The sequence below is a fragment of the Protomyctophum parallelum genome (genome assembly GCF_964188405.1).
Source record: "Protomyctophum parallelum genome assembly, chromosome: 16".
In the NCBI taxonomy this organism is placed as follows: domain Eukaryota; kingdom Metazoa; phylum Chordata; class Actinopteri; order Myctophiformes; family Myctophidae; genus Protomyctophum; species Protomyctophum parallelum.
In genome coordinates, this window is record NC_139711.1 from 39,340,699 (window position 1) to 39,354,015 (window position 13,317).

Below are 13,317 nucleotides of genomic sequence, written 5' to 3' on the forward strand. Positions count from 1 at the left end.
AAAACACCACCCCACACACAGCCTTTCCTTTCTACACGTACTAGTTTAACGGTGACAAGCTATTGATCTGGGCTCCCACTCTCTGCATCGAAGTATATCCAAGCTTAATTGTGTTTGTGAATAGAATGAAAATGGAGTTATTTGTGTACTCTTCTTCCTAATCTTTACAAGATTTCCTATTGATTTGTGTTCCTCGAAAGTTTTTCTTTATTGACAAGGAAAGAATCAGCATACTAAGGAGACAAAGTCAATATGGTGGAAGGAATGGAGAGAAGTGGTTATCAATGTGAATGGAAATGGGTCATGGCTCTGGTGTATCATGTCCAGTAATTGATAAACACCCATGTTTGTTCCCCCGTTGAGATGTTCAATAAACGAGCTGAAGATATTGGATTTAATCACATAAATCACAAAAAGCATTCCTTCATAGCTTCACTCGGGTGAATTAAGATCAGCCGGAGCAGCCCGCGTACGTTGGCCCATTGTTATCCAGAAGCAATCATTGGAAGCTATTGTCTTTCATCCCTATCAGATCAATACTCAGTGACTCTGATGGTTGACATTCTAATCAGTAGAGGCTATACTTTCTCTCTCATGTCAGCCTTGACTTTCACCCCCCCACCCCCAACCCCAAACCCAGCCGTCGGCAAATCAAGACAGAGATGCCACACCCACCCCTGTCACATTCCAACAGACAGTGCTGAGAAACCAGTGTCAGTCAAATCGATATCAGATCAGCTGGAGGTTCCATGAAAAGAATAAAAAGAACAGAGAAAGCCCTTCTTCCTTTCTCATGTCTCCCCTCGCTTCATCTAGGTCTATTTGATCTTTGATCGATTCCTAATCAATGTCTTTATTGCATGTGAGCGAGTGCCAGAGGGGGAGTGTTCAAGAGCCTGAAATGTAGAGTCCTGCATGCTGAAAGTGTTATACTTCTATGGATTGTGTAAACACTTTGTTGTTGTTGTCTGTGGATCGCACGTTTACAACATTAATCTTGTCTCTGCATTTACAAACGGTAAAGGACGGTAAAGAGTAAACGGAGGTGTTGGAGAAAGGCTGCGGAGCTTTTGTCCAATGCAGAGCATGCAGAGCAGAGCAGTCACACTGGCAACACTATAATGGTCCTAGATGAGTTAGGACGTGTTAAAAGTGTTATTTCATTACTTTTATTTTGGGCTATGGTTTCGGTCAGAGCTCATTATCATAGTGTTAGTCTCATAAAGGATGTCGAGCATTTCAATATACTTTTAAATTATTGATCTGCTGACAGAATTTCATCAACTGAGCCTGTTTCTCTATAAGGCGGGTTTGTAACCTAATAAACACTATACTAACAGAATGAAGGCACTCAGAGCGCAGCTAGAGCAACACTAATATGTTGTGAAATAATTAAATTACACAGACAATATAGCCCGCCAATGTTGCAGTGGCAAAAGAGCCAGTAATATTGCCATTCCTCCATGGGCACAGCCTGCGCGCTCTCACGGAGTTGGCCAGTTGGCCACAATCAGACGAAGCACTGTAATGCAAACTCAACCAGCTGTACCGAAGGTTAGGCCAGATCACGGGAGGTCCATACAGCTGAGTTCAATTCCACAACCAGAGGTCCATTCAGCAGGGTTCAATTCCACAACCAGATCACAGGAGGTCCATACAGCATGGATTCAATTCCACAAACAATTGTTTTGAGAATTCAGAAAAGACCTCTTCGCAACTCACTATCTAGATAGATAGATAGATAGATAGATAGATAGATAGATGGATAGATGGATAGATGGATAGATGGATAGATAGATACACAAATGGGTCCCGACCCACTGTTTGGATTAGATAGATTAGATGAATAAAACTCGTACCTTTGTAGAAACACTCCTCGCTGTGCATGATGGTGACCCTGCGTCCTGACAGGCAGGAGGTTCTGTGCAGCTCACAGTGGTTGTGGTAGAGCTTGCCGTCGGAACCACAGACAGGCTTATAGTGCGGTTTGCAGCGGTCCAAACACTGGCACTCTCCCTGGCCCGTCTCGCGGTCCACCGCGCAGTGACGACCCAGGCCGCAGTACTTGTGCTCACAGGATCCTCCAGGGTGCACATCGTGACCCATAAAACCTAAGAGGGTATAAACAAAACGAGACAGAGGATATATAAATATCAGCCGGCGATAGACATGAATCATTTTGTGAGATGGATTGTCCCGGGTTTCATTTCTCGTCATTCTGTCCTCTGACTGTTAAATATGTGTTATATGTAAGAGTTTTAGTTCTGTGCTGCCAGGCACTTTGTAAGTAAAACAAGTAAAAAAAAAACAGTAAACATTTAAAAGTTATACATGCAGTGTTTCATTTCCAACTGTCACCATTCATTTGTACATTCAGAGCCTGCAGGAAGCTGAAAACCACTCAAGACAGCGAACAAACGCCTTCTAAAAATGCTGAGTTGATTTATTTTTTTGTGGAGCGGAGCATTCCCAAAAAGGTTATTTAATTATTTATTTTTCTGCCAATGTTGTGGAGCGCTTTTGTCCTCTTTGACATGGTGGTATAGGTTCCAAATAAGATTCCACACTTTGAGTGTCACTTCTTTCGAGCGGTGGTGAATAACATTTTCTTACAATTTGTGTAACTATGGGTGAATTCTCGTTTCTTGTCAAAGACTTGACTAGAGCAGATGTTAATTCTGCGTTCACACAGGCAGATGCAAAGATACAATCTACCATTCAATGTTAAATGGAAGCTAAAGACATAAAGATGCATCCGACGTTTGCAGCTGCTGCAAAAGCTCAACAAAAACGTTGAGCTGGTTTCCAGATGATCTGGGTATTGACATGTCTGAAGAGACAGTCGGGGGTGCTGGCCTGCAGGTCCATCAACCTGTCTCGATGCCAAGTTCTGCCAATGACAGGTCAGAGTGTATCCCTACGATAAACCCCCTGAACCACATCAAATATACTGTCTGTCTCCGTAACATCGGTCCACTCGCTGACATTCAATCATCATTTAGCATTTTACTGCCATAATACAAGACCTTATGGAGGAGAGCACTTTTCAGCAGGAGTTTTGTCCACAAGGCCATTGCATCAAGCCTGACTGAATGTATGTGCTGGAATGTATGGCTGCATTCATGAAGAGTCTATGCATTTTCTTTATCTGAATGCTGCATGCCGTGTTTATATACAGGCGAAGAGTCGCTAGTTGACCTGATATTTCAAAGCCCCTTATAGAATACAATATAGATAATAGAAGCTCATCTCCTGCCGTTAATAGAATGCACACACTGTGTGCAATGCATGTGCTTGCTGGCATAAAAAAGGGAAAACAAGACAGACATAAGAACCTTGCAGCCTGAACGCACGTCAGTCTTTACTAAAAAATATAATTCACAATTTGTTTGTGAATGAGGCCAAATGTATTTTCAGAGAAAAGACAGTGAGGTTGGGATCGGTTCTCGTCAGCAACATTGTAAATTATGAGATTGATTCAAACTGTTTTCTTTGAGACGTGAGATGCAATTTTACTGATTTCCTGACTAACCAAGTAGCTTCTGTAACTGAGGAAGTGTTTTTGTCCTTAGCTTTCATTCCATTCAGACTCAGAATCATCTAATATTGGGTATCCGCACACAGTCTTGTGATGCAGTGAAGCAAATGAGCTTTCATTGTGGGGCTGCACATTTTACAGGGGAGAGCATATAATGACAGATCATTGCTAAATGTTTTGCATTAAAGATGTGTGTGTACTGTATCTAGTATAAAATAGTATTGGGAAGACTCACAAATGATGTGTAGAGTACTGATAGCTACAGTAGGTACTGTAGGCCTACTGTAGTTGAGGTGGATATACAGGGCAGGCGCGTCCAGGCGCGTACAGTGTATAGGTGACTCAGGAGGCCGCCTAGGGCACTATTTAGACTAGCAATTCTGAATAATGACACTTACGTTATTCTGTCCTCTGACCTTGTGATATTACAGCCCGTCTGTCTGTCTGTCTGTCTGTCTGTCTGTCTGTCTGTCTGTCTGTCTGTCTGTCTGTCTGCAGGGAGCCTGCTACAGTATATGCAGTGATATTATTGCCTGTCTGTCTGTCTGCACCTCTCCCACATTGTTGAACAGTTAATGCAAAGAAACCAGGTAGTCAGTCGCACGCACACACGCACACGCACACGCACACGCACACGCACACACACACACACACACACACACACACACACACACACACACACACACACACACACACACACACACACACACACACACACACACACACGTCTTCACTTTTCTGCCCTCACTTTTATCTACTTTGATCAGCCAATCAAATTATCGCTATGGGGCGATCAGCCAATCACATTATGAACTTCTTCTGAACGTCACAACATCAGTGAACTGCTGCATGGAGATCAAATTACTATACCAGTAAGATGCCTGAAAGCGAGAAGCGACCTCGCCCTGAAGGGCGTGCACTGGCCATAGGAGCGTATCTTGAGTGTACAGGGTATGATGAGGTCAGATCAAGATCTGGAATGTCAGAACAGGTCAGCTCCATATATGGAGATTTAAAGCCCTAACCACACCAAAGGGTCAAGCCGGTTTTGCAGGTTTCTTTTTTTTGCGTTTTCTTTTACCCACGTTGACCCACATTGACCCTAGTGATTCAACGCATGGAATTAATGGCCCAAACCACACCAAAGGGTCAAGACGGTTTTAGCTCCTTGCAACCGTTTGGACCCAAGTAGTTGCATGGTGACCCTTTGGTGTGGTTAGGGCTTAAGGGTGGCAGCGGAGGCAGTGAATTGAATGTACAGGGTTTGATGAGGGCCCAGGTAGGGCCAGGCCTTAATTTTCAGGCCTTCCGCAGCTGCCAGGAGCGGCTGCACAAATAACTTTGGGACAGGTCCGTCTAGAGTTTAAATGGACAGGCATCAGTGAAAAGGGAGACATCAAAGAGGAAAGATGGATGGGGAGAATGTACAACTGCATATACAAGGCGTGTCCCAGTGTAGACTGTAACAAGAAAGTTGAGGAACTGGAGAGTAGAAAATACTTCTGTTCAGACATGCAAACACTGCAGCGCGGAGAGGAGTGCCTGATAACAACAGCTAATGTTATGAGCAAACTGGAGAGCAGGAAAGATGCACAATGGAGTCACCTGGCAAATATTCTTGTTTTTCCTTTAGCTTTGATTCCATTCAGACTCCGAGTCATCTATTATAGGATATCTAAAATATTAGTAGCCTAATGGAGGCGTGTTTAAACTTGGTTGAAACCTCTCAGGGGGGTTGATGCTATGCCCACCACGGGGCTCCAGTCAGAGAGCATGAAGAAGGTTGACACAGTTTTGGCATTTATGGTTTTATATGAAGTTGAGTTTAGTTGATTGACAGACATGGATGGTGAAATGAATGAATGACTCAGTGAATGAATGAATGGTATACAAATTATTCCCTTCTTCCTCAAGAACGCATTCTGTTGGTTAGGTTTATCTGTGCATCTGCATTTTAGAACTGCACAGTCACAAAACGGGGGTCCTGTTGCATTAGGGAGTGCCCCAACAGATGCCTGAACTAAAGTTGGAAACTGGGTCCTAAAGAATGACTAGAGGTTGCCCAAAATAGGCCTGTACAAAATAAGGCAAATAAATTAAGCTATGGGGAATTTTCTACAATATCCACACACAGTTTCAATCCAATTTTAAATTACCTTGATTTGCACAGTCCATGGAAGATAAGCTCTAGCAACTGGCCCATTAAAAATAAATAGTCTGAGAGAAATTAGCTTTCATTGTGGTGCTGAAATTTTTTTTCATCAAAAATGTGTGTGTATCTAGTATAAAATAAAGCAATTATAATTGGGAAGACACACAAATGACATGTAGACTGATAGTAGGTAGTTCAGGTGGATATACAGGGCAGGCCTTCACTACAGTGTGTAGGTGACTCAGGAGGCTGCCTAGGGCACTATACTATCTGAATGATGACACTTTTTGCTATCTGAATACTACTACTATCTGAATGATGACACTTTTTGACTGCTACAGTATATGCAGTCAGTCAGTCAGTCAGTCAGCCAGCCAGCCAGCCAGCCTGCCTGTGTGTCTGCCTGCTGGGAGCCTGTCTGTCTGTCTGTCTGCTGGGAGCCTACTATATGCAGCCTGGCTGTCTGCCTGCTGGGAGCTTGCTATTTGCAGCCTGCCTGTCTGCCTGCTGGGAGCCTGCTATATGCAGCCTGCCTGTCTGCCTGCTGGGAGCCTGCTATATGCAGCCTGTCTGTCTGCCTTCTGGGAGCCTGCAGCCTGTCTGTCTGTCTGCTGGGAGCCTGCTATATGCAGCCTGTTGCTGAGCAGAGGGCTGTTGGACTGAAAATGTCGTCGCATACACGCATGCACGGCTTCATGCACTGAACAAACCTGCCATGACGTTTGTGCCCCTGCACCAATTAACCTCTTGAGCCCCATTGTCCCCGCCGGCAGTGGCTGTCCACTTCTGAACAGCTCTCAGCGGGTCAATGGAGACCCAATTGGTCTCCAGTTCCAACTGCGAATTTACCCCCTTTACTCCACTGGGGTTTAAGAGGTTTTAAAGTGGTAGCACAACACAGATGAAGTAAAATCAGACAGAAGTAGCATGTGCTTAAATATTTCATATTTAGAAAATGTTTCAGATGTCGAAAAATTCTGAGATGATGGAATGGTGATGGATGATGATGGTCATGGAAGTTGAACCTTCTGAAAGCTTCATGGGCAAAGCTAATCTACTTCAAAATGACCTCTCAGACATGCTAGTGTTAAAGGTCGATTCCCACCGGGGACGCTGTGGGCGAAGGAAGCATGAGCTCAGTTTGGGGCTCTCCCCAGGTTGGCAGAGGGAGAGTAGGGCACAAGAATAATGGGCGAATAATGGGTTACAAAATCGTTACAAATTGGGCAAACCCTAACCTAAGTCTTAACCAGCCAGTGCCTCAGTCTTAACCGGCCAAGTAGGTTGCACACACACACACACACACACACACACACACACACACACACACACACACACACACACACACACACACACACACACACACACACACACACACACACACACACACACACACACACACACACACACACACACACACACACACACACACACACACACACACACACACACACAGTACTAAGCCTCGTGTACACCGTAGCCTAATAGGAGCCAATCAATCAGCTCGGTCATTAATTAATTCCCTGTGGTGCATTGTCATAGTGATTACTGTATTGGAATCAGCGAGGAGCTGTGGAGAAGCAGGCCATTGAAGCACAGAGAGGTTTGTTATCAGCATGCCCATCCTGCCGCTCCACTCATCAACTGACGTGCAGACAAATGAGGAATTCAACCCAGACCTTCACTTATTGATTCATGGCTTTGCTTTCAAAGAGGACAATAGCTAAAGGGATAATATGTGCACACGGTCAATAGAGCGCTGTCAGGATTACACATTGAAGTTGACAATAAATTGTCACACAAATAATTGCGATTAAAGGTATATTCAGTGATTTCACTTAATTCAAATATCACTTATTTTTTTGTTTTGTTGTGATAATCCTCCCTACTATAGAGTGTGCTGGCCATAATAAGGAGTTCCTCCCTGTCCCCAGTTAACCCCTGGGGGTCAAAAAACCTTAGGTTTCGTTTTTGACTCTCTATCCTGATTGGACGAAAGGCTGGGTCCCACAGCCAAAAACGAAACCTAAGGTTTTTTGAGTGAAATCACTGAATATACCTTTAACCTTTTTTTTTTTTGGCATTTTGGCAAAATTATCAGTATATTAATATGTTTTACGTGTAACTCATGTTGACACCCGTGTGAAGTGATCGAGGGCCGCTTAAAATATTGAAGTCTATCTCATGTTGATTAGGTGATGTAAAACAAACGGTGCCAACACAAACATTAAACGCCATTAACAATAAAGAGACAATATGACGTAAATGACACATTACAAATTTACGACGTAAAGTTTCCCTTCATTGTCAATGCGTTTACAAAACAAACGTGTATATGAACATCTTTCAATGTGGAAACCATTATGATTATGATAAAATAATAATAATAATAATAATAATAATAATAATATAAATAGAATGTAATAATGTAATAATAATAATAATAATATGTAATAATTGTCACAACCCTATAACGGTCAACACACTTAAATCAGCTGCAGGACGGCTGTCCATCCCTCACCTCAAACACCCTGGCCAATGCTCCCAGCATCCTAGACACAGGACGGCTGTCCATCCCTCACCTCAAACACCCTGGCCAACGCTCCCAGCATCCTAGACACAGGATGGTTGTCCATCCCTCCCCTCAAACACCCTGGCCAACGCCCCCAGCATCCTAGGCACAGGGCTGTTGGCCATCCCTTCCCTAAAACACCCTGGCCAACGCTCCCAGCATCCTAGGCACAGGGCTGTTGGCCATCCCTTCCCTAAAACACCCTGGCCAACGCTCCCAGACACTTCTCTCTGTTTGGCTCCCAAGCTGTGGAATGACCGCAAATGCCGACAGTATGCCATTTAGACAGCATGTTATTTAAACTGATCATTTTGATGGCGTGCATGGCATCCTATAATAAGTAAACATTGGCAGAGCAGGTTTTTTTTTGCAGCAGCAGGAGGAGGTATGCGGTTTGTAAAATAAAGAAAATGGCAAATCATACACAGTGGTAGAAAAAAGTACTCAATTTATTTAAAGTAAGAATAGCAATAAAGCAGTATAGAAATAGTATGTTACAAGTAAAAGTCTGGATTTCAAGATGTACTTAGTAAAAATACAAAAGCATTGGCATAAAATGTACTTAATGTACCAAGAGTAGGCTACTCATTATGCAGAATGTCCTATTTCAAAATGTCTAAATGTCTAAAAAATGATTAGATCTGTGTTTTGAAAATAGCAGATCTACAAGCTCACAATGTGTCGCATTGCCATGCATTGTGAGTAAATGCATAGTTACTTCCCACCACTGTCCATACATTTATTTTTTCCTCTTATACTAGGCCTAAATAAAAGGTTATTTTGACCCATCAGTGGTAGTTTCAGTTGTTTTCCCTACTCTTATACTGAGAAATGTATATCCTGGGGTCCCACTGTTAGTTGACAAGTGGCATAGCATGGAGCTCAAAAAGCACAATCATCCTCTGCCCAGGTCTGGCTCAGCAGTAGAAAAAATGTCCGTCCTCACGCGGGGAGACTTAAATAATAACAGACACGGCTAGGATAGCAGCAAAGGGCCGGCACTTCAAAAAAACCTCATTTGCACAGTCCTCTGAAAGTAAATAATACACAGACGGTTTCCTCCATGGATACAATATCCAGCAGCTTCCATGCGATGCATCACAGCCAATCTAAAATAAGTGCTGACACTGACATTGGACATCTCAACGCCGGCTTCCTTCCCTCCCACATAAACATCTTTCTTCTCTCCATTCTCCTCTATCTCCTTCAACTGTAAGAGAGTTGTTTGGTCTGCTGCTTATCTCATGTTTTCCATTACAACATCTTCAGAGACAGAGGAGAGAGAGAGAGAGAGAGAGAGAGAGAGAGAGAAAACATGTTTGCCCACTTGCGGCGCACTCTATCAACTCCTTTCACAAACAACAGATTTCACAAAAAGCAGACAAAGACTGTATCCAAGACATTGGAGCGGATCAGCTCAAAGATGGATCAAATTGGAATGGTGGTGTGGTTCCCTTATGCACAGAGAATAGTAGCAGAATACCTGAGCACTGCAACTGATCTAAGACCAAGGACAAATGTACTGATTCAGTGAGCACAGCCTCACCCCAGCGAGAGATCAAAGCCGCCACAGGCAGGCATACTTGGCTCCCAGGACTGTGACATTAAAAGTAGAGAGAGTGAGCGAGCAAGAGAGAGAGAGAGAGAGAGAGAGAGTGTGTCTGCATGTGTTAACTGTTAAGCTGTTTCACAATCGCTTTGACTGAGAAGAATTTAATGTAAATGGGAAATAAACAACGACCAACCGAAACTTTTACAACATGTATAAACAACCGTGCATTCCCCTCACTGTCTCACACCACACAACTTAATGTCCTTGAATGTCTCAATAGACATCAAGAGAAAGTACTACGGCAAATCTGAAATACCGGTATGTACACCGGTATGTGTATTGTGTGTGTGTGTGTGTGTGTGTGTGTGTGTGTGTGCGTGCGTGCGCGCTCGCTCCTGCAGATGAATTAACATAAGCATAAACACAACTTAAACGGCAGCATAGAAACATCAGTGAGTGTATTTAGTAGTCAAAATGCGATGAAATGTTTAATGTATTCTCAGCTGAAGGTTAAATAAAAATCAGCCGTCACACCGCTCCTAAAGATTAATTATCCCTCGACTAAATTAAACTGTGCATGACCCCAGGAACGGCAGCTTCTAAAAGGTCAAGCGCCAGGAGACTCTGAAATCATTTGGCACTTGGCAATGAACTTGTTTTTGCACAAGGACTTCATCTTACGGCCCCAAGGAGCTGTTTAATTTGAAAAAGTTACCCGTGTGAAGTGAGGGGCGCTTTACCAACTGTAACGGCAAGCCATTTATTATTATTGTTATTTCTGGTATTGTTATTTATTTCGTGGTTATGGTTGGATAAATATATATATATTTATACTAACTAACTATTGGTCATTACAGTAATGGAGCTAAGGTTATTGTATCCATATATCGCCTGCTGGTAGTCTTGTTTACGCTGCACTCCATGAGGCGCCACTATGGCCAGTGTTGCTGTTGTGTTTACTGTGCTTATCCCAGCATCAGACTAAAGATGTCCCTTCTCGTTTGCCATCTCTCGCGAGAACCGGTATAAGCTGCGTGAGGGCCTGATCACCCTCATTGGCCAAGCCGATCATGTGACGCACTGGAGGCCACAGTGCGTCTGCTATAAAAGAAAGTCTTTGCCTGGACTCCGACGAGACAACATTGCTTATCTAACTCCAGCTGTTCGTTACTATCTTGTTCGTTAACTTTTGCTTATTCTTTGGTTTATTTGTAGCTCCCTTCGGGAAGGAGTGTTATAGGCCTAAGTTATAGTTTTGACCCTTCGTTATTGGTTAGGGTTTTGGTTTTGTTTTTTTCTTTCCTCGACCGTGCTTTAATAGCTTTCTCTATAACTAATTCTGCCTATTAGTTATCTCTATTATAAATGATAGCCAATGTACTTGAAAGTCGATTAACTTCCATCATGTATTTATTGAGCCATTTACTGAAAACAACACTTTTGTAACTTAACATAACATATGCCGATTTGCTCAGTGACAGACAAAACAAACATTACACTCTGTTCATTGTTAATAGGATTTAATGTTTGTCTAGACAAGACAAACATTAAACCTGTATATAGGAAAGGCTAGTGCTCCTCAAAAATAAAATTGTAAAATTGTAAGTAGTACCAATAAGACACGCCGAGGGCGAGGTCGCGTGCACGCATCCGTCTGGGTGATGGCAGACGGCAGACTGCTGGGCAAGCACTTTGGCATGGGTCAGATCAACATTTGGAATGAATTCTGTACTGGCCATAATATGGAGTGTCTTTTTTTGTTATCAAATGTTTTTTAATTAAGACAAAAATCACAATAAGACATGTTAACATCATGAATGACTTAAAGAAAACAAAACACATATAAAACACATAACAGCAAAAGCAAAGAACACAAAAACAAAAACAAACAATCCCACCCACCCCTCCCCCCCCCCCCTATTATTATGATAATAATAATAATAATAATGATTAAACCATGCCCTTAACCAAATCTGCAATACCAGACCAAATCTCAATGTTTTTCTCTTTTGCACCATGATAAGTCTATGCAAAGGGTGCATTGCAAGGGGGGTCTGCCATGGAACCCCATATGTCCTCATGGCAGTTCTCAATTGTAAATAGAAAAAAAAAGAGTTACCAGGCAAGTTAAAAATATCACATAAATTCTGGAAAGAACGCAAACCATTAACATCAAATAAATCACCCAAAGTATGAATCCCCTTGGAACTCTGGGAAAACGAATAGGACGATTGTCCAAAAGCAAACCATCATTGTTGAACACTGGGGAAAGCAAATTCCATTTCAAATCAATCTTGCGCAATTTTTCAGCCGCTCTCCACACTGTTACTAACTGAGAAATGATTGGCCAAAAGCGAACTTTGCATTGACTATTCGTTATGTTTGAATAGATCAGATCTCTCAATTCAACAGGATGAACCAAACTCTCCTCAAGCTCTCGCCAACAAACCTTTAAGTTGAGTAATATGGAGTGTGTCTTGAGTGTACAGCGTTTGATGAGGTCAGATCAACATAATGTTATGTCAGAACAGGAAGGACGGGTTTCTAAGTAGCTTTAGTTAACGAAACTAGATTTTTCCCTAGGGTATAGCTTTGCTAAAGTTCAACAACTCCAAAGCGTGAAGTAATTGGTATAGTTTCCAAAGCTGTGTTTTGAAAGTAGCTTCCACAACATAACACTGTCCCATGGGCTCTGATTTGAGCCTTAATCCTCTGGTTTCTGGCTTTGAGATACTTGTTCCTGTTAATACATATACTGTAGACAGGACTTAATTCTTTAGTCCATTGAAATTGCATGAAATTAAGCAATATCTTCCTATATGCCTTGAGGCGTGATGTTTATCCTCAGTTCTTTTGAAGCATTCAATCCACTTCAATTCTGATAAATTGTGCATGCGTGCGTGCGTGCGTGCGTGCCTGCGTGTGTACGTGCGGGTTAGATCAACAGTATTGCTGTTTTACATTTAGCTTCAGGCTGTAGAACGTTCCTGGGACATTGTTCCCGTAATGTCTGTAAAAACACCTCCTGATTGGACCTCTATGTATGGAGTGTGAGGTTCATTGATAGTCGTCAGCGGTCCACATCACAGACCTCTGGTACTTAAAGTTAATAACTACGACTCGAGGCCTCTTCCTCTCTGAAGGTCAGCACAGTAATATAGTCAGAACATGATTCTGAAGGACAGCTCCAACATCCACCATTAGTATCTGTGCAAAAACGGGTGGAAAAAGTACTCACATGTTTTACTCAAGTGAAAGTATGTAGAACTGTATACGTGTATATGTATGTATATGTACAGTAAAAGTCTGCATGGAATTCAAAGTGTATAGTGAGTAGTAATTAAAGTACAAAAGCATTGGCAATCAAAATGTACTTAAAGTAACAAAAGTTGAAAGTACTCATTATGCAGAAGGTCCCATTTCACAAGTCTTCAAATGTATAAAATATTTGAAAAATAGCAGATTGCGATGCGACGCATTGTGAGCCTGTAGATTGGCTATTT

General features: G+C 42.4%; 1 protein-coding gene across 1 annotated transcript in view; it reads right to left on the bottom strand.

Annotated features, from left to right (window-relative positions):
• Nucleotides 1-13,317, bottom strand: part of fstl5 (follistatin-like 5) — a 154,501-nt gene that overhangs the window by 98,382 nt on the left and 42,802 nt on the right. Inside the window, exon 4 of the mRNA XM_083785343.1 lies at nt 1,860-2,111. Within this exon, the coding sequence (XP_083641469.1) occupies nt 1,860-2,111 (252 nt within the window). The remainder of the gene's footprint in view (nt 1-1,859; nt 2,112-13,317) is intronic.